The sequence below is a fragment of the Eleutherodactylus coqui genome, chromosome 1 (assembly GCF_035609145.1).
Source record: "Eleutherodactylus coqui strain aEleCoq1 chromosome 1, aEleCoq1.hap1, whole genome shotgun sequence".
In the NCBI taxonomy this organism is placed as follows: Eukaryota; Metazoa; Chordata; class Amphibia; order Anura; family Eleutherodactylidae; genus Eleutherodactylus; species Eleutherodactylus coqui.
Genome location: NC_089837.1, coordinates 413,675,912 through 413,697,962, shown reverse-complemented (window position 1 = coordinate 413,697,962; position 22,051 = coordinate 413,675,912). Strand labels below are relative to the sequence as shown.

Genomic DNA, 22,051 nt, shown 5'->3' with positions numbered 1-22,051 from the left:
TGCGAGTACCTGCCCGCTCTTCTCAAAAGATTCGGGTGCCGGCGGGGGGCAGGGAGAAATGGAGGGAGGGGTTATCTCTCTCTCACCCCACCTCTCCCCTACTCACTCTCGCAACTCACCGCTCACCCCCGCCGGCACCCGAATCTTTTGAGACGAGCGGGCAGGTACTCGCAAAAGGCACTACTCGCTCGAGTATCTGCCCTTAGAGAGTACGCTCGCTCATCTCTAGTCCTAATAGAAGCGTGCCCACTAACATGCACATATCTGAGGTCTGTGTTTGAGCCATGTTGCTCACTAGAACCATGTGTGATATTTATGACAACTGCAGAATCAGGGTAATAAATCAGTTTTGTTTCTCTGTTAAATCATGTTGTCTTACAGTAAAAAAATGGTTTCGAAATTAAAATCTATAAGAAAAATTGTTACATTTCTCTTCCACTTTAATTCTTGTGAAGCACCTAAAGGGTTAACAAACTTCCTAAATGCCATTATGAATCATTTCAGGGTTGCGGTTTTAAAATGAGGTGATTTATGGCAGTTTTGTTATATACAAGTCCCTTCAAGTCTATTCAAAATTGACTATTTCCATAAAAACAGACTTTAGAAATGTCAAAAACGATGCCAATATAAAGTAAACACATGGTAAATGTTATTAAAGCGACCCTCCAGGCTAGGACAAACAAAGATGGCTGCAACAGTTTATCGGACTACCTGATGCACACTGTGTATTAGTCTACATCATTACTCTAAGACACTACACCTGCCTTGATTAACCAGTGTTGCTCACATGAGTCGTGCTGGCCAATCAGAGCAGCATGTAGTATCTTAGACTACCAATGTATGCTAATGCACAGTGTACATCAGGTAGTCAGAATAAGCAGTGCGGCCATCTTTGGTTGTCCAGGGACACTTTAACCATTTTGTGCGGTATGACTGTTTTACAAGTGTCTTACAAGTGGAAAACATCACATTTAGAAAAATGCTAAAATTTATCCCAATTCTCCTCTACATTTTGGATATTTTATAAACCCAAAACATATGGATCAACATTGACCACAAACCTACAAATAGAACAAGTACAATGTGTCACTTAAAAAAAACAAAACCCCACATCTCAGAATCACTTGGATAAGTAATGGAAGCCGCCTTTCAGTGCATTGAGCGGCGCTGCCAAGTAGTCCGCTTGGTTTAATTTTATAATGGGTGGACTACTTAGCAGCGCCACTCAATGCACTCCAGCAGCGCCTTCCATCGCCGACGCGGGTCACCTTTTATATTAACCCCATAAGCTTAGCTTATAGTGCTAAAAGTAGGTTGCCATGTTTATTATCTTTGTGCTGTTCTCTCATTATGGTCTGTGTCCTGTAGTTGTGACATCACTACGTTTATTACGGCTTTTCTGTGACATTACTGCATGCTTTCCCCACACGGTGACATCATTGCACGCAATAACCATTTCCCATTACTGTAAAGTGTTTATTATCCACGTACTGTGACATCATTGCATTAGTCCGGTTTTGTGAAATGACATTGTGCATTATCCCTGTATAATGATACAAGATTACTGTGTGCGTCGCTCTTGTCCTGTGATGGCACTGCGGTTATTATTCCTGTGGTATTACTTCACATGCTGTAACAACACTGTTTGTATTAACACTGTGCAAAGATAGTACTGTATGCATTATTTTTGTACCTGTCACAATACGGTTTGGCATCGCTGCACTGGGACAACATCATTGCGTTTGTTATCCCTGCGCTGCGGCATCACACCGTTTATTATCCCTGCGCTGCGGCATCACACCGTTTATTATCCCTGCGCTGCGGCATCACACCGTTTATTATCCCTGCGCTGCGGCATCACACCGTTTATTATCCCTGCGCTGCGGCATCACACCGTTTATTATCCCTGCGCTGCGGCATCACACCGTTTATTATCCCTGCGCTGCGGCATCACACCGTTTATTATCCCTGCGCTGCGGCATCACACCGTTTATTATCCCTGCGCTGCGGCATCACACCGTTTATTATCCCTGCGCTGCGGCATCACACCGTTTATTATCCCTGCGCTGCGGCATCACACCGTTTATTATCCCTGCGCTGCGGCATCACACCGTTTATTATCCCTGCGCTGCGGCATCACACCGTTTATTATCCCTGCGCTGCGGCATCACACCGTTTATTATCCCTGCGCTGCGGCATCACACCGTTTATTATCCCTGCGCTGCGGCATCACACCGTTTATTATCCCTGCGCTGCGGCATCACACCGTTTATTATCCCTGCGCTGCGGCATCACACCGTTTATTATCCCTGCGCTGCGGCATCACCCCGTTTATTATCCCTGCGCTGCGGCATCACCCCGTTTATTATCCCTGCGCTGCGGCATCACCCCGTTTATTATCCCTGCGCTGCGGCATCACCCCGTTTATTATCCCTGCGCTGCGGCATCACCCCGTTTATTATCCCTGCGCTGCGACATCACCCCGTTTATTATCCCTGCGCTGCGACATCACCCCGTTTATTATCCCTGCGCTGCGACATCACCCCGTTTATTATCCCTGCGCTGCGACATCACCCCGTTTATTATCCCTGCGCTGTGACATCACCCTGTTTATTATCCCTGCGCTGTGACATCACCCTGTTTATTATCCCTGCGCTGTGACATCACCCTGTTTATTATCCCTGCGCTGTGACATCACCGTTTATTATCCCTGCGCTGTGACATCACACCGTTTATTATCCCTGCGCTGTGACATCACACCGTTTATTATCCCTGCGCTGTGACATCACCCCGTTTATTATCCCTGCGCTGTGACATCACCCTGTTTATTATCCCTGCGCTGTGACATCACCCTGTTTATTATCCCTGCGCTGTGACATCACCCTGTTTATTATCCCTGCGCTGTGACATCACCCTGTTTATTATCCCTGCGCTGTGACATCACCCTGTTTATTATCCCTGCGCTGTGACATCACCCTGTTTATTATCCCTGCGCTGTGACATCACCCTGTTTATTATCCCTGCGCTGTGACATCACCGTTTATTATCCCTGCGCTGTGACATCACCGTTTATTATCCCTGCGCTGTGACATCACCCCGTTTATTATCCCTGCGCTGTGACATCACCCCGTTTATTATCCCTGCGCTGTGCCATCACCGTTTATTATCCCTGCGCTGTGCCATCACCGTTTATTATCCCTGCGCTGTGGCATCACCGTTTATTATCCCTGCGCTGTGGCATCACCGTTTATTATCTCTGCGCTGTGGCATCACCGTTTATTATCCCTGCGCTGTGGCATCACCGTTTATTATCCCTGCGCTGTGGCATCACCGTTTATTATCCCTGCGCTGTGGCATCACCGTTTATTATCCCTGCGCTGTGGCATCACCGTTTATTATCTCTGCGCTGTGGCATCACCGTTTATTATCCCTGCGCTGTGGCATCACCGTTTATTATCCCTGCGCTGTGGCATCACCGTTTATTATCCCTGCGCTGTGACATCACTTTGTTTATTGTGTTATTATAAGTTATATAACTCCATAGAACTATCCCTAGAAATATTGACTGCAGAAAAAGACCACATGGTCCATCTAGCCCTCCTTATATTTCCTTTTCATGCCTCTCTTAGGATAGAGAGAAAAGAAAATTGCGTACTGCTGCGTGCCGACCAATCCCCATACACTACGCTGGCGTGTATACGTGCAGAATACGTGCAAGGATAGTGCATGTCGTATTCTTTTTTCCGTACCCATTTTGCGGGCTGTGTGTGAGAGGCATAGCTGAAAGTAGTGTAGTTTGTTATCACATATTAAACACGCAAAACCCGTGCATGTAATACGTGGTAAAGAATGCTTGTGTGAAAGAGCCCTTATCCACAAAGAGATGGAGAGCGAGATACAGCAGGAGGTGAAGATCATGGCGAGGCAGGTGTGGCAAACATTGCCATGACATGGGTCGTAAGGGCTTTGATTGAAAGGTGGATGTTTTGGGAATAAACGGGACAGATGTGGATGATAACACATAGCTTGCCTCAAAAAGAGACATACTGGATCTATAACCTCGAGTCAGTGTGTCCTCAGGGGTCACCTCAACTATGTCATTTTGGAGCATTTTTCTAATTAGATTATAATTTAAAGCTTGCCGTGGAGGTAAGTGTGGCGCTATATGTTTAATCATTATTTGTGGGGCGTAAGGTGAAGACTGCCAGCTTTCATTGGATTTTTGTTTTTAATAAATGATGTCATAGATCATGTAAGATATGTCTACTAGTGGTGGGAGCACACTAATGCTACGACATAGGGCTCATTCTCACGGCCGCATGCGTAAAGAGCAGTGTATTATGCAGTGTTTTAGCGCTGTGTGAGCAGGCTATTGCTGCGTATGGCAGCGATTGTGCACTGCGTATGACCGTGTATCTCCCACACGCTGTCATGTGCAGTGTGACTAGTGTGTTTTGTTTTTCTCTAATTCCCCATATAATATAAACGCTAGTGTGAGTGTGTCAATGAAAATAAATGTACTTTCATTGACTCCATTCACCGCTTAACCCTTTGCAATCCAATTTTGGATGCAGGGTTTTTCCTAGGGGGTTTCTCTTTCTGCCATTTTACAATGGCGCCATCTGCTGGCTAGAGCCAGTACTGTGGTATGGGACATGCTGGAGAGGCCCCCGACAGAGCGGCCAGTAATATACAGTAAGAATACCTTGCTGGATGTCTTCCAACCTCGGAGCTGTACAGCCTTCAATCAGAATGTCTTCAGACAGTGGATTGAAAAGGGTTAATACACAGTGAAATTATGTTCGTGGGCACAAGCTCTAAGGGTGCCGTTTCCACCGGAAACTCAGCAAAAAATGACAATGTTTTTAATGTGTTGTGGTCAATGCCCTAATGTTCTATATTTTTATTATTTTTGTTCTACCATTGGCTAAGCTGGATTTTCTGTTGGGTGCTACCAGCACCCTATGAATGTCTGAGGAAGGGGAAGAAGCCCCCAAAACGTAGAGGTTGCTGTGCCTCCACACTATCACCCCAGCTTTTGTATATCCTTGACACGTGAATATTGGGACTTTATTGACCCAAGTGATATAATAATGTGATGAGGAAACAACTATAAAATGCATTGCAGTTCTCTATGTATACGGTATGCACATATGTTGAATACGTGATGGAAGCGGTGTGTGGGAGCCGCAGGCAAAGCCTACTTACTGGCCTGGATACAATCTTTATAGCCTAACATTTTGTATGAAGAATAAACCACACGGGACTCCAGTCTGCAGCTGCGCTTCCTGCAGAAGACCAGGAAATCCTTAGTGACCACATGAGAAATTCCCTACAGTCAGCAAGTGTGGATGACCGTATGGAAGTCTCCATCAGATATAGAATACACTAGATGCTCTATACAGACAAAGAGCACTCAATCTGTCAGACATGTGTCCTGTAACAGGCCCAGGACATGGCCAGCGCAGCACAAACAATGGAGGTCCTTAAAAGGGTTTTCCAGGGAGAATACTACCGATTACCTACCCTATCAATAGTTGATCGGCTGGAGTCAGTCGTTCAGGACCCCGGCCAATCAGCTGAGCGGGCGCATGCTGTCAGCACCGCAAATACACAAAGGTCGGAGCGGAAGTCTCTGCAGTGATCTCTGTGTAGTGACCGGCGCTTCTAACTGCAGGCACATCTCTAATTGCAATCAACGTGAGTCGTTCCTGCAGTTACAAGTGCTGGCCACTACACAGAGGTCGGCACAGAGACTTCTGTTGCTTCAGCTCCGACCTCTGTGTATTTGTGGCGCTGAGAGCATTTTTGCCACCCCAGCTGATCGACAATTGATGATCTATCCTGAGGAGAAGTCATCAATAGAATTCTCCCTGGAAATCCCCTTTAATGGATGGCTGTAAAACAGAGATAATGAAAACTGCAAGAAAGTGAACCAAAAAAAAAAAAATTGTATAAAACTTGGCAAATAGGATTTACTAAAAAAGTAATGTTCCTTTAATGGTTACCATACTACAGGTTTCCCATTTGCTCTTGGGCTTTAGATTTAAAGTGTATCTGTGCTTTGTAAAACTCCACTGAAAGTCTATGGACCCGTTTTCAGCTAGTGAGCAGTGGCAGCACTTGGATCAGCACTTCAGATGGCTGATTCTAGCAATCAGTGAGGGGCTCAGCAGCCAGATTTCCAGCGATAAAACTTTTGACATATCCATATGACAGGTCTAAAGTTTTCATAAAACGCAGTTACACTTGGATGTGGATGAGGCCTTGGGAATTTAATTCCTACTTGAGCACAGCGTTTAATATTTTTTTGTGGGCTTTTTTTTTTTCTTGAAAGATGTTACGTTGCAAACTGTGCATTTTTGGTGTCAACTTTTTATACACTTGGTACATTTTATCGGTTGGTAGCGTTTTTTCTTCAAAACGCATCATGCTCTAGGTGTTGCTTTTTTCATACAAATTGCCTATAGGCATCTCTACAGAATTAAAAAAAAAAAAAAAAACGCATGAAAAAAAAATGTCTTAAAATAGTTCATCCCAAATCACACATCAAATTTGGGTTTCTTTTTTAACGAGCCTTTAAAAAAATGCTGCAAAAATAATTTTCTACTAATGTTTTTTTGAAGCATGCTTGGTTTGGGGGAAAAAAGCCAGGAATTCAAAACCACATACTTGACCCAAAGTACATTGGTACCGGGCTCTACAAAGGTATAACAAAAGCCTTTCCATTGTCTAATGTGGGCCAAGAACCGTTGGAACCCGGCTTGTGGCTTTGGCCAACACTTTCAATCTCTGTACTGTAAGTATATGGTTCTATACGTTGTTTCTCTGATTGTAACCTATGCCAACATCTGTGTATTGGTGCTGCACAAACCTACAACAATGCAAGGAAACCCAGTCTTTAGAGGTCTGACCTTACCGTAGGAGTAGTTTCAGGGTTCATATGCACATTGCTTTCTGGCTCACACTCCCACAAGTTGACTTTTAATGCTTGAAAACTTGTATAGCAACAACAAGTACAACAGGAACAGCACAAGACAGAGCCCAGAGGCAACAATGTAACACCACAGATGGCTACAGCCAAACATCAAATGTTCAGCAATTAATTACAAACATCCCAATTACTAGGAGTAATTAGTCAGTCATGCAAAATTAGATTTATTAGTGCCGCTATACAGGCAGACAGTTATAATGGTGAAATGTTCATGGAAGGCTGTGCTACGCTACTAGTGCTACACATGCAGCAGGAAACGTGTGCTTCACAGAGCCATAGCTGTAAAATGCAGCTTACACCGTATGTAGCAGAGCTGAGTCTGTCAAGTATAGCAAGCCCGAGCTTGCAGCATCTGTGCTTGGTTTAAAGGCATACAACGCAGCTCTGCTCTGTCTGTATAATGACGTGAAAACTACATACTCTACACAAGCTAATGGCCCTTTCACACACAATGATAAATCGCATGATTCTTAGCACGAGCAAACGAGCTGGTGACGCCATCAGCAGCTCATTCGCATGCGTGCATTGAGAATCGTGAACTTTTCATTCAGTGTGCTACATTTCTATGTGATACATTAGTGTTTAAACGCAATGAAACGTAAACGAGCCAATGGTGATTTTTATGCCGGACGAACCGGAATGCAGAACAAGAAGCAAAACGCTTTTCGCTGGACGTTCAGTTGTCGGCTCGCGTTTAAACTGAATGATTATTGTTCACTTCAAGGATTTATGAGATGATGATCGTTCCATCTACAACGCACCTTAACTGCATTTGCCGCTGTTTATACAGCATTATCATTCGCACAGCTGAACATTTTACCATTGTAAGAGGCCAATTAAGGTAATTACCAGAAGATATGGAAGCAGACTGCCCCCTGCAGCAGTCCAAAATTGGGTTAATTCTCCAGGGCAAGCGCGCCGATGCGACCAGGCATACACAAAGTGCAGGTGCCCGCTGTGTCTCACCTCTTAAGTGCATCGCTTTCAGACTGTGCTGGACGTCTCCCTGAACCCTGGTAAAAATTTTTCAGGAAAGAAGGGGTAGAAAAGGATGAGGGGAGACTGGAGGATGCAGGCTCGCTCTCAGTGCGGATACGCCGGGCAATGGGAACAGGGCTAGGTGTCAGAAAACAATATTAGCAGGGAAATTGTAAGCGCCTAAACACTATACGAATATAAAAGGTAAAACACGCCATAAGAAAGTCAGGGTGAAGAATTAAACCACCAATAGCATGGCAATGCATTCAGGAGCACTAGAATCCCGGACTGCAGTGGTATGAAAACTAGGGGCAAAATATTAATCAATAGAAGGGAATTACTGCATAATGTATAAAAGGGACCCCTGATATGGATATAAAATATGCTCCCTGAGCCAGAACTAACTCTTTCCTTTATGCAACATGTATTCTATATTACAGGAACCCATTCTAGGTCCACATACTGTATACAGAGTGGTACGCACTGGATATATATAATATAGCAGAGGATTTACTATAAGTGGTGGAGAGGTACTGGCTGCACTTGGCCCACGGAGCCTGATGAGGCCAAAAAATGCCTCTACTACATAGCAGAAGAACAGTGGTATACAGGAGGTGTGATATAGTAATTGGGGAGCTTCCACTTACACCTCTGCTGGGACACAAGCGTGTGAATATTCGCCCTTATACACTAATAGGAGATCCAAGTTTTCAATAGATATTCTTCTATTAAAACGAAAATCCTTTTTATGGAAATTGTGAGAATTTAATCACTTTCACATAATTATAATGCTGCCTTTGTCCTAATACTGGAGAAAAAAAATCTATAGAACTAAACATGCAGCGTACACACATAGTGTAGTAAGTGGCTTAGGGAGGTATAAGGACTACTAGTGTGGCTAGAAGGGTAAATTAATTGGAAAAGTCAAGGGACAGCTCATCACCACCCTAAAGGAAGTCCAGGAAAGTTAATGCACATTAATAAAGAATTAAGTAAAAAGACAAAAACCTGTAACTGACCTGCTGTGCCCCCCATCACAGGCTACGGAGTGCTGCCTCTGGAGGGGTGACTTGCTGTTTGGTGACTTTGCATCAGGAAAGGTTATCCTTTTCTTGGCATTGGATGTAGGGTGACTAAAAGTGTGAGCCCGTCTGCGGAACTGGGGCGAGTCTGGGTCCTCTTCTGGAAAAGACTGCCAGGGTGACGACACAGGAGATGATGGTGGAGTAGCCGGTGGAGAATCTCCCGGTGAGCCGTCCTAAAGGAAGACAATTCCTTCTGAATACCAATGACTGCGGCTCACAATATCAAAGGCGATATCTTCCACAAATCTGCAGCCATAACTATAAAACATACTATGTTAACTTGTGCCGTACATCATAGACGAGAGTGGGGAACAGTGGCATCTAAAACCAGAAAACACTGCGAAATCCCAAAACTGCTGACCAAACACAGTACTCTCCTATCGAGGGGCAACTCTGCTGGCTCTGCAGCGAATAATAAAGCCCTTCTGACTTTTCTTCTGGCCTCATGCTAGTTTCCTGGACACAAGTTTCCTGTGCTGTCAGTATAATATCCTGGAAAACATTCTATTATTATGATGGGGACTGGTAGCTCAGCCCTACCAGAAAAACAGAATCATGCTGCTATTGTGTCTATCACATGGGGCGATGGAGGCAGAAAGGGGCTGCTCTCTGCCAATCACCAGCTACGTGAAAAAGAGGAAGTTCGACGCCTGTAAGGCACTGCCATTGGGGAGGAAAGGGTTAAAGAAATGCCACAAAGTCACTTTATGTTATGCAAACAACACTTACTGGTTCTCTTTCATTCCTGCTAGAAAATACAAAAAAAAAATACTGCGGTGACAACTACATCCTGTGATCACAAAACAAATACAGAAACCGAGCGTGGGCTATTATTACGCCCACAGTTCTCACCGTAGCGGTATATATATATATCTCACAAGCATCTACCTTGTCAGAAGCAAAGCTGTTGCAGCGATCAAAGCTGTCCATACTGCCCAGTCGGCCTCTCATTCGATTTGCCCCCTGTAAAATGACAACAATTCATTGGCATGTATTGTAGTTGTAGCAGCTGGATGACTATTTGGCTGGTAGCTGCAGTCCAGATAATGCTAACCTATATATCAGATGGTAGAAAAATACCACCAAGTGTATACAAATCACTCCTGGTGCCAAGCCAGAATAGGGCTTGTATACAGTCTGCTCCCGTTCTCTTCTACTCATGTAACAGCAGCATTTTGGTTTCAGTTTTCAATGGATTCATTAAAAAAAAGTGGAACAAATAAAACAGAATTCAAAGAAAACCATAGTTGTGTCCTTTTTTTAAACGGATCGGGTAGATGGATCCGTTAAACAGATTGACTGTTTCTATGAGTTTGTTTTTGTTTACATCCGTTTTATTTTTTCTTCTTTTGTTTTTCTGCGCGTGCTCATTTAAAAAAAACAAAAAAAACCCCAGACATTAAAAAACCCAAACTTCTGTTCAGTTCCGTCACCCATTGACTATAGTGTAAGAGAATGCATCGATTTGATTTCAGGTTTTTTTTAAATGACAATAGTAGCGCAGACTGCGGTGGTAGAAAAAAAAATGGAACAGAATTGAACAGAACTGAAGCTCGAAAAATCCCACAGGAATCAATGGGACTTCAAAAGAAACTTTTTTTATTGTTTTTCAAAACAGAGTGAAGAACAGTGGTGTGAAGACGCCCTTACTCCTTTTTTCTATTTCATTACAGTTTGCCCATTTTTCTTTCCTAGATAGACACGGTGATACGACATCTTGTATACTTCCTTACTGCAGGGACAAGATGCTGGACAATGAGGTGTTCTGACAGAGCGACGTAACAGCCAAAAGATGGTAACCGTGACAGAACAAAAAAAAACAAAAAACTAAAATGGGCTAAAATAGAAATATTGTATATAATCTGCATTATTGCACTAATTGTGTATGCCTAAACACAAAATGATAGGTGTTTTGAGATTTTTTTCTTCCATCATCCACTGCAATTTGTAGTACGCAATATACTTTATTTACGCCCTTATCATACCGCCTACAATACAGGGCGAGTTCTCAAAGGTTCACTTTGCATTTATGTATAAGCTTGCGTTTTTAATTGTTTCTGCCAGTCAGATTTTTCCCCTGCAGTGGCCGCTGCAGGGAAAATGTTGTATTAAATGGTGATTATCCTGGTGAATGGCAGCCTATGTAATACAAGAACAGCTTGTGTCTGTCAGAGCAGGAACCACTGCTACAGAATGACTGGCCATTGTGGCTCATAAAGGAGGGGGTCTCCCCTCAATGAGATCCATATACCTTTCTATTAGACCATTTCTTTAAGATTTAAGATGTTACCTAAAGTATGAAAATAATACATGTATCCACAAGTTAATAAGGGAACGGTTGCCTAAATGGCAGTTACTCTAATATCACCAATCATCAATCATCTGTCATGTTAACATGATCCCTGTCAAAAGGATTACACAATTACTAAAAATTATTTTTAACAAAAAAGTTACACAAAATTGAGATTTTTTTCACATATACCCTTGAGAAGATGTTTTCCAGAGAGCTGGTTAAGGACTTCTTTGCCTTGTTCTTCAAAATATCTAATGTGAAGCGACCACTAGGGGCAGAGCTCTCCGGGATTGAGCTACTTGACATGCTCTGAAAAAAAAAAGTACAAAAACTTATTAAAAACGTCTAAACAGAATCTATCTGTAATACACAAAGTCTCAACTATTATATACACACAATATATCTCCTCCCGAAACTAAGAAACTGTGTCAAGTCAAGCTAAACTTGAATGTTACTAATTGTAGTACATGAAGCAGATATATTTTCTAAGCATCTATATAAATCACACACACAAATATAAGATTGTGTGCGCAGAATACTGAAAGCACGCAATGATTCATTTTGGTGCAGTCCTAGATTTATTGCATGTAATTGAAAAATCCATTCTCCATATCTGAGTGGGGTTACTTCTACAGCATCAGCGCTCGGGTTTAAAAAAAAAAACAACAAATATTTAGGATCCAAATAAAATTTGCCATTGCCAACGTTCATATAATGCCACTTCTGCTTCACATGGCCGGTGGCGCTCTGCTCTGGGTACAGCAGCGTGCCGTACTGGGAGATAAGAGGAGCGCTGCGCAGGCTGAAGCTAGCTGAGCATCCACAGTGGGTTTTGCGTCAAAATCCGCAGCAGTGGTGCAGATTTTGAGGGCTTTTGATGCAGAAATGTTGCCTCAGCATTTCCTCTAAGTGTGAACATATCCTAATGGCTTCTTTCACGTTTTGATGTGACTTCCAGAGCTGGTCACACCCTGGGTTTCCAACTTCTATGGTGAAAACTGCATGGGCACAGACACCTGGACATAACCATAGTGTGCAATGTGTGAAATGGTGAGCTCTTTGGTCTCCGTTTCACATCATTTCCATCCTGGTCGGTCTTGAACGCTGGATAGAAAAGTGTTATCTCCAAAACACACTGAACTCTATGATTCCATCCAGATGTCCATCGCCATGCAGGCTTCTGCGTAGAAGATAAGATACCCGAGACTAAAACAATGCTGGATGCAGAAATGAAATCTGAAGGAAACTTTACATCTCTGCATTCAGAGTAAGGCGCGCTCAACCCAAAATGTACACCGTGCCAAGCCCTAGTATATACATCCAGAGCTCACCCTACCACCCCAGTATGATAATCACATCCAGATCGTATTCCCTCACGGTATAACATCCACCCAGAGCTCCCCCTCTGCCAGGATCACCAACATCGCCCAGCATAACCACATGGATAGCTGCTGTTACACCCCCACAATCATAGGAGTATAGCCAGTTTCCTCTGAGAATCACAAGTGCAGAAGGCTACCTCCATTCTGCAGTGCTCACAGCAACCGGAGGTGACCCCCCCCAATAATCACAGTCACAGACCTGAAACACAGTCCCAAGAGCCGTTGTTGTCGTGACTCATATGCATGGTTGTTAAAGGTAGGCATCTCTGAGCTCCAACTCCTGTTGGGCACATGGCTGGGCATATCTACTAGAGTCAAAAGGAGTTATTGTCATACAACCATGCAGTGAGGTGGCAGGGCTAGTCACAAATGCCCCAAGATTGAAAAATCTTTTCGCCATCTGCAAAATCTATGTCGCATTGGTGATCCTTTTGGTTGCCGTCTGGAGCCCTGAGCATGTGCATGGAATTGTGCAAATCCCAATCAGATGAATAGAATAGGGGTCCAACTCCCAGCACCCTTGCCTATTAGCTGTGTTAGGAGGTTACAGAGCTCTGGTGAGCCTAAGCATTATATTTTAGGCACACTACCATTCGTTTTAATAGTGGCAGTACCTGGTGATGCAACTCATTTCCATTCACTTCACCAGGACTGAGCAGCACATCATAGCCAATGAATGCAACGCCATAGGCCGAGCAAGAGACTGCAGTGCTTGTCAAGGAAACGCAGCCTCCTTAAGGAGTAGATTGGTGAGGGTGGTGGGGGTCAGCCAGAAAACCCCTTTAAGTATTGAAAAAAAATGTGGGAAAAAATCCCCTTCTTGTGTATTTTCTCATTAAGAAGAATAATGAAAGAGCCTCTGATAACATACAGCTTTAGCCTTAAAGGTCACACAGGGCAACAAATAAGTGCCGGAGGCAAAAGCAAGAAACTAATGTGATGTGATCTAATAATGAATATGTTAAAATCATTAAACACTTCTCAAAACCAGAAGACAGAGCCGACCCTGCTTCATATCCTCCGCTCAGATTAAATTAAGTGCTACTTCAGCCAAGTTGGGAAGCCATAGGCTAAATCTTAGCACGACATTTCAAGGATGCGTGTAAGGGAATCTGCTGCTTGACGAGACACATTATAGTCAGCGGCTAGTATAGTAGCAGCCGTCACTCACGACAGACTGCAGTAAGACTAACGTACATGGTCACAGTTACCAAGCAGTCTAGGACAGGCTGCTTATTGAGACTTTTCTTGTTGTCTGCCAGATTTCAAAAATGGTGTGTGGTCCCAAGAAGACATCATGTAGACCCCAAACAGCTATCCTATTAGTTACATAGGCTTCAATACGCACTGACATTACAGCTCACACCGGGCTCGTTAGCCATCTTTCCTGATGTCCTAAATTGCAAATCTGTTTATTTGTGAGCGCGGCATAAATAAGCATCATTACCGCCTGCATTTCTCCAATATGGACATGGGCTTTCTGCTTGGCCTCACACAGCTGTCTTAGGTGCAGTATGACCAGCTCGTTCTCCTCCTGGTCGCTGGTCGCCTTCATTTTCTGACAAGAGAAGAGACATATTGATGGTCAAACACACTATACCATTCTACTATTACAGACAGCTGGTTACTATATAGTGAGCAGCAGTGTGGGGGTCTCACCCCAGAGGGTCCCACTGGGGAGATGTGCCTACACCAGTATCATGCGCCCTGTATAAGATATGTGCTCCTTCAGCTTTAGGGATATATTTATTATGCATTGCATTTCTATATCCATGCATCTCCAAAAACTAGATCTGAAATGCTTCGTTGTTGCTGTTGCATATATCCTTAGGCCATTGTTTCCGTACTGCTAGGCCAATACACAACTGTAGACTGGTTAATGCTTTGTAAGCTTATTGTGTATTATTTCTGCATTTCTAAAAGCTACAGTATGTATGATTTCCCATATCAAACACTTCAAGGACTAGTAGGCAACAATGTGCACTCCATGACTCATTGATATCCATCTTGTCACATTTTAGGGACATATTTGTGCAGAAAATGAGGGAGGTACAAAAAGGCAGCAAGAAATGATTATATGGGGGAAATTCATTAGTCAAAGTATGGGACTTAGGCCTGTTTCACACGGGCTACAGAATCGTGCTACATAACGCATGCATGTGAAGCCCATGGCTTCCAATGGGTTCTTTCAGGCTACAACACATCACTCATGTGAAAGACCCCATTGGAAGCCATGGGCTTCACATACATGTGTTATGTAGCAATGATTCTGCAGTGAGATTTTGTAGTCCGTGTGAAAGAGGCCTAATTATACATACATATTTATGTGCATGGTTCGTTTACATTGCAACATGCAGGGAACAGATTTCATTATCTATTTAATATTGGCTGCCTGCAGACGGCCGGGTCGGATCCCGCTGTGAGAATTCTCGTAGCGGGATGCGGACCAGTGCCCCTACAGAGGCCTGTGGCTCACTCGCTCCCGGAATCTTCCGTCTCTGCTATGCGCTGGCTGCCGGTGCATGCGCAGAGAGGAGCCAGCCCGTCACTACTGACATTTCTGTGCGGGTCTCGCGTGTTTTCACGCAGGCAAATCGCGGCTGTGTGCATAGGGTCGCGTTTTACAATGCAATCCTATGCAGGCGGGCATGGGCGGAAAATCTGCAGGAAATCCCGCTGCGGAATTTCCGCCCATGTGCAGGGGGCCTTAAGGGGTTTTCCCCACTTCTAGCTGTTTTGCTGCAGGAAGCAGACAGCTCTGTGCAATTCTCAGTGGCCGAGGATGGTACTGCAGCCTGTGTTGTATATTGGTGAATGAGGCTCAGCCGGCGGTACCTACCTGGGCCACTGTGCAATATACAGAGCGGTCCTCTTCCTGCAGCAAAACAGTTAGACATGGGATAACTCCTTTAATATTCTATGTATTTTTCAATGGTATATATTGATTCTACATGAACTAGTGGCACATAAGTAAAAATACTTTATGGGCCGCAAAGCTTTTCTCTACTTTGACAACTATAATATACATACTATATACTGTGTCACAGTTTGGCTGTTAGAAAGTGAGCAAATAAAACAATGCAAAAGGATAACAACCTGGACTTTTTCAAAAATGTCCGCCTGTTCATTATCAGAAAGCAAAGACAGTTGTCGCTGTATTACCAGCTTGGCTCTTGGTGGGTACAGCCCTGGGGAAGGAGAAAGAGACTCAGCAAAAGTGTACTGAAGAGGAAAAGTGAATAAAAAGTATATTGCTGACGCTTCCTAAACAATTTCCCAATTAATAAAATGACCCTCACACATTCTTCCACTCCCTCTGAACAGGCACTATAACAAAAGATACCGTTCCAAGACAATTTTTGGGTCCCCTGAACATGATAATGTTCTCCAACTACTTCGGTAGCATAACTCAAGCCACACCGATAACCCATACGTGCAAAAATTGTATTGGCCTATTAAACCACAGCAAAGAAATATGGTGTCACAAAGAGTCCTGTAGCCCTCACTTCTAGGGCTGAATGCACACGGGCGGAAATTCCGCAGTAAGATTTCACAAAGAATTTTTTGCTGTTGCACGCTGCCATAGGATTGCAGTAGTTCATGCAATCCCATGCAGACAGCCGCAATTTGACCGCGTTCAAACCCACACCGTAACAAAATCGTGGCATGTCCTATTTCAGTACGAGCCTCACAGAGGCTTGCACTGCGGCGTTATCTCTGACATGCCGGCTTTGCACTGCACATGTGCGCCAGGTGGCACGTCCGCAGTGCAGAGCGAAGACGGTGGACAGGTAAGCCGCAAGTCACTGCAGGAGCACGGGTCGCATCCCACTGTGAGAATTCTCACAGTCGGAATCCGACCCAGCCATCTGCATTCACCCTAAGGGCTTATTCACACGGGCGTATATCAGACGGGTTTTCACGCCCGGCCGATATACGCTGCCGCTCTGATGCATTGGCTTACAATGCATCAGTGCCCAGGGGTGCATTTCTGCAGCGCGAAAGTGCCCGACTGCCGGCGGCGGCAGCTGCATAGATTTCTATGGGAGCCTATGCTAGCTGCTGGAGATGGGAGGGGGAGGGAGTTTAGCAGCGTGACTGCTAAACTCCCTCCCCCTTCTCTTTTCTGCCCCTTGGCGCTTTTTGCAATGGGAGGGGCAGGGCAGGGCATGAGCGTAGCCAAGCTCTGCCTGCTCCCATTGCTAGCTGCGGACAAGGGGGCGGGAGCTTAGCTCCCACCCCCTCCCATTGCAAATGGCTGGAGGGGAGCCGGCTAGGGAGAGGGAAGTGTCTCCGCAGGCCCCACGGCATTACGGCCTCGGCATATATGCGCTGGGCCCTTTGCTGTTCAGGTGTTTTTACGGCGCCAGCGTGCACACATAAAACGCCTACGGCCATGTAATTAGGCCCTAAAGCGGTGGTATTATACTTAATAACAAGTTCAAGAGGGCCACAGTAAAGGCTCATTTACACGAGAAGACAATCTTTCAAAGGATTAAAAGATTGACAGTTCTAGCGATCATCTTGCATAAAGTACTAATGGGCACTAAAGCCCATTAGCACTTTATCAGCTTTATTTGCATGTATATGAGCCTCCAGCAGCGGTTTTGAAATCCCAGCATGTGGTCTGGACTTTGCACTTAGCTGTATTGTCTTCGCAGGGGCACAGCTGTCAACTGAATACAATGTAATCAGCTGCTCCCGTGCAGAACAGTGTGCGGTCCGGCTGAACGATGGATTTTATGCTCACCTAAAAATTGTTTAGCCAAGGAGTGAAAGATAGAAGCATTTACATGCAACGATTATCGCTCAAAAGCGATTGTTTGAATGAATTTTGAACTATAATCATTGCGTGTAAATGTGGCTTTAATCACTGATCGTGGGAGCTGTGGCTGCAGGAAAAATTTGCAGTATTTGCTTGCTGCACATACCACTCTTCAATATGAATGTAAACTAAGTCTCCCCTCACCTCCCTTCATTCTCCATCGTATTTACATATTTCATGAATCATTTCTTTTAAAGACAACATTTAACACACAGATAAAACAAGACCAGTGCAAAAATATAAATAAAACTATGTAACAAATATGCTAGTCTGTGTATAAGGATAACATATCACTGAACAGCCATGCCCGTCAATAAATGGAATCGGCACCCTAATAATACAGCAGAGTTGTCACATCAAAAGGACGGCCCTGCTTTTAGAAACTCCTGATACGATCCAAGGTGACAACTTTGTTATATTACTAGGGTGTAGTGATAAGGTAAGGATTCCGTTTATTGACCACCATTGGTCCCTACTGTGGTGCATCTAGCTTGATATTATGAAATATGGTCTATACTCCCTATTGACTGGAGGTTGTTGACGGTTTCTTGTATGGCTATACTGTATGTTGACACTATTATATTGCTGATTAAGGTGAGCGAAACCCCTTATACCATTGTATTGGTGATATGTCCTTGATTAATATAGGTTATTCTTATCAGGAGTAAAGAATTATTTTCTTAAGGCTGATTTAGACACAACGATAATCGCTCAAAAGAATCTTTTGAGCGATTCTTGTTCTGTCTAAATGCACAGACATTGTGCAGTTTTCGTGCACGAGTCGCTGATTGCTGAATTCTAGCTTGCTATTAACAGCCGGCTGCACTGATAACATTCTCGGTGCTTGTGTCCTGCTGTGAATTCAAAGCCAGGCACGGGCTGTAAGCGCAGAGAACACTACAGCTGTTTGCATATGCAAAGCAGCTGTATTGTTCTACTGGCAGCCACGGCCTTCCAGCTATACAGTTCAGTTCTCGCTTTCATACCTTCGATTCGCTCACACAGTTTGTGCAGAGCATGCATAGGACAGGCTTCACACAGCTTGATCTGCGTCTTGGCATTCTGGAGAGCGGCAGCAGTGCTGAACGCTTGCTTTAAGGTTAGCATGACTTCATCCACCTGACAAGAGCGGAGCAATACAAAAAAAATCTAGTTAAATTGAACATTTTAGCAAAGTACCGATTTACTGGCCCCCCCATAAATGTACCAAGAAACCCTTCTAATATTTACGAGGGATCTATACCTAGTGACTTCCGGATAACAAGATATACCAAGTGTCTATGTGTATGACATGCCTTTGTTTGTATTGCTGAGTAACGCCTGCACCCTGGTATAGCTTATATTACATGATGCAGTTGATATGTGGTATAACATAGGACAGTATGGCTCATTAATGTTAAGTCCTGGAAAATCTCAGTTCGTTCACATCAAAATTGGGGGGTCTCTTTAGAACCTCGGTCACAGATCCGTCCACAATCCAGGAGAAATCAGCAAAGCATGCTAAATTATTCTGCCCAGTGAAATGCCAGGTGGCATGATGGAGACCAGACAGACCCCAATATAGTCAATGGAGAACGTTGGCCATTGGTGTCTGTGGGGTGACGGATTCGGTACTTCGGTGTTTTTTGTTGCTTGGCTCCTATGATGGAACTGGACAATGGAATCAATGGGCATGGCTGTGAACAGGGCCAATGACAGATTGCAATCCCATTCGCAGGACCTTCATTCATATCCCTTTTGTAGCAGGTACTTGACCATTAATTGAAGACTCTTATACAGAAACTACAGTATAACAGCGTCTCCTGTTGATGGGGTGACTGGACAGACAATTCTTAAAATCTGAAACTTAAAATTTGTGTGTGTGAAGCCATTTGTGTCGTGAGGCCTGTATATAAGTAGGATGATGCCCACAGCACCATGTTCATTACCCACCAAGGATTCTGTGGCACACTGGAAGACGTAGCAAACATACTGGTTTATGCCAGGCTCCACACTTTCACGGCAGACAAAACCAAAGTGATCAATATGTTTAATACCCTGAAACAAAGCAAAGGAAAATAAATGACTATTGAATGTAGCATTTATATTTATAAAGGAGCTGCACATTTGGTGAAATACACTTATTAATTACACCGAACACAGATTACATGCAGGAACCAACACTGAACTGGGATCAGCGTCCAATGCTGCTGCTCTACAACTTCCGAAGTAGGAAGAAGAAGGAGTAGTGCAACTCACTAAAAGTCCACACTCCGATACAACGGTGTTAACATACAAGGCTCACAAAGGTGACGGGTGTTGTGTGTTAGACACATACGGCTGTTGCCTAGTCGGACCTTGTGTCGCCTATCTTTTTTTCTATTGCTCCCCGATTTCCAACATCCACCAGCAGAAGTGTGATTACATGACTGAACAGGAATTCGGGCTGCAGATGAAGATCAATGCCGGATACCCAATGCAATGAAGCGCAGAGTTACTCCCTTATACAGTACACGTATGTTCATATGTGGACATAGTCTTTAAATTAAAAGTTAGAGTGTTAAACTACACGCTGAAGAACTCCATTTCTTCCAAAAGAAAACGTGATACATGTTATTTACAGCAGCCTCTACGTTAAATGGTCGGTGGGATCACATGACTATACAAAAAAAAACAACTTTGAGGCTGAATGGGAGATGTATTAAATATTATACATATACCATTATACAGTTCCCTGCTGCGTCCCACACAAGTGCCGCGACCTCTTCATTGCATAGCAGGTGCAGCACCGTATATTTTGTAGAGGCTGTGCCTGGTATTGCAGTTCAGTCCCATTCACTTAAATAGGACTAAGTTGATTTCAGGTCACATGACAAATGAATGTGAGGCTAGTGGATCTGGTGTTCTTCAATCTCTGCTCTGCTTTCAACTTCACTAAACTTCCCTCTCCCGCTCTCGGATCATAACCTCCTCTCTTTCTCTGTCAAGCTTTCTAGTATCTCCCCAGCTGCTGCTACGTCTCGTATATACAGGAACCTTCAGGCCGTTAACACCAAGTTTGCTGTGTCCCTACAGTCCTCTGTCCCTCATCTCTCTCCTCTCCTGCCAAACCTGTCTGTCGCACATTACAACACCACTCTCAAACATGCATTGGATGAAGCAGCGCCCCCCCCCCCATCTCACCCCCATATTCAAATCTTTCTCTGACCTATAGCATCTTTCCCTCCTCATTCAAACACAACATCATACCCCACTGCTAAAAAAAAAAAAAAAAAAAAAACAACAACAACAACAACTCGACCAACACTGCCAACTATCGACCAATCTCAAACCTCCCCTTCATCTCCGAACTACTAGAATGCCTGGTTCACTCTCACCTTATAAGCTATCTCTCAGAAAACTCTTCTTGACCCTCTACAGTTCGGCTTTCACCCCCTACACTCGACAGAAACCGCCCTGACTAAAAAGTGTCAAACGACCTCCTGACAGCTAAATCAAGGGGCAACCACTCCCTACTGATCCTTCTCGACCTGTCTGCAGCATTCAACACTGTTGACCGCAAACTTCTCTTCAGTATACTTCGCTCCATTGGACTAAAAGGGCACTGTCCTTACCTGGTTCTCTTCCTATCTCTCCGACAGCTCCTCTTCCCCTTCCTGTTGGGGTCTCCCAGGGCTCGGTCCTCGGCCCCCTCCTCTTCTCCATCTAAACAGCCCCTATTGGACAGGTCATCAGGAGATTTGGTTTTCAGTACCATCTCTATGCTGACGATACCCAGCTATATACCTCCTTCCCTGACTTCACAGCACCGATCCTCCAGAACGCCACCGACTGTCTGTCTGCTGTCTCTAACACTATGTCCTCTCTCTACATAAAACTGAACCTCTCAAAAACTGACCTTCTCCTGTTTCCGCCCTCTACTAACCGACCTCATCCTGACATCTCCATCTCAGTGTGTGGCACCACCATAACTCCCAGACAGCACGCCTGCTGCCTTGGGGTCATATTCGGCTTCGATCTCTCCTTCATCCCCTACATCTAATCTCTCACCAGAACATGTCAGCTGCACCTCAAGAACATCGCAAGAATCCGCCCTTTTCTCACTGTGGACACGCTAAAAACGCTTACTGTTGCCCTCATCCACTCTCGGCTCGATTATTGCAACTCGCTACTGATAGGCCTCCCCTGCACCAGACTCTACCCTCTCCAATACATCCTGAATGCGGCAGCCAGGCTCATCTTCCTGTCCAGCCGCTATTTGGATGCCTCTGCCCTGTGCCAGTCACTGCACTGGCTGCCCGTCAAATACAGAATACAATTTAAACTCACTACCTTCATCCACAAAGTCCTCCACAGCACCGCCCCGCCCTACATTGCTTCCCTCATCTCAATTCACCACCCAGCCCGCGCCTTACACTCTGCTAACGAAATCAGACTAAGTGCCCCTCTAATTCGAACCTCTCATTCCAGCCTCCAAGACTTCTCCAGAGCAGCACCAGTCCTCTGGAACGCGCT

General features: G+C 44.4%; 1 protein-coding gene across 2 annotated transcripts in view; it reads right to left on the bottom strand.

Moving 5' to 3' along the window:
- TBC1D4 (TBC1 domain family member 4) overlaps positions 1 to 22,051 on the bottom strand; it is a 127,241-nt gene that overhangs the window by 34,436 nt on the left and 70,754 nt on the right. Inside the window, exons 4-11 of one of the 2 annotated variants that reach the window (XM_066581066.1) lie at positions 19,490 to 19,594; positions 18,544 to 18,676; positions 15,829 to 15,920; positions 14,180 to 14,290; positions 11,540 to 11,659; positions 9,946 to 10,020; positions 8,992 to 9,230; positions 7,961 to 8,110 (exon numbers count right to left, since the gene is read on the bottom strand). In XM_066581066.1, coding sequence (XP_066437163.1) covers positions 7,961 to 8,110; positions 8,992 to 9,230; positions 9,946 to 10,020; positions 11,540 to 11,659; positions 14,180 to 14,290; positions 15,829 to 15,920; positions 18,544 to 18,676; positions 19,490 to 19,594 — 1,025 coding nt within the window. The remainder of the gene's footprint in view (positions 1 to 7,960; positions 8,111 to 8,991; positions 9,231 to 9,945; positions 10,021 to 11,539; positions 11,660 to 14,179; positions 14,291 to 15,828; positions 15,921 to 18,543; positions 18,677 to 19,489; positions 19,595 to 22,051) is intronic. The other variant, XM_066581074.1, reaches the window with a different exon arrangement.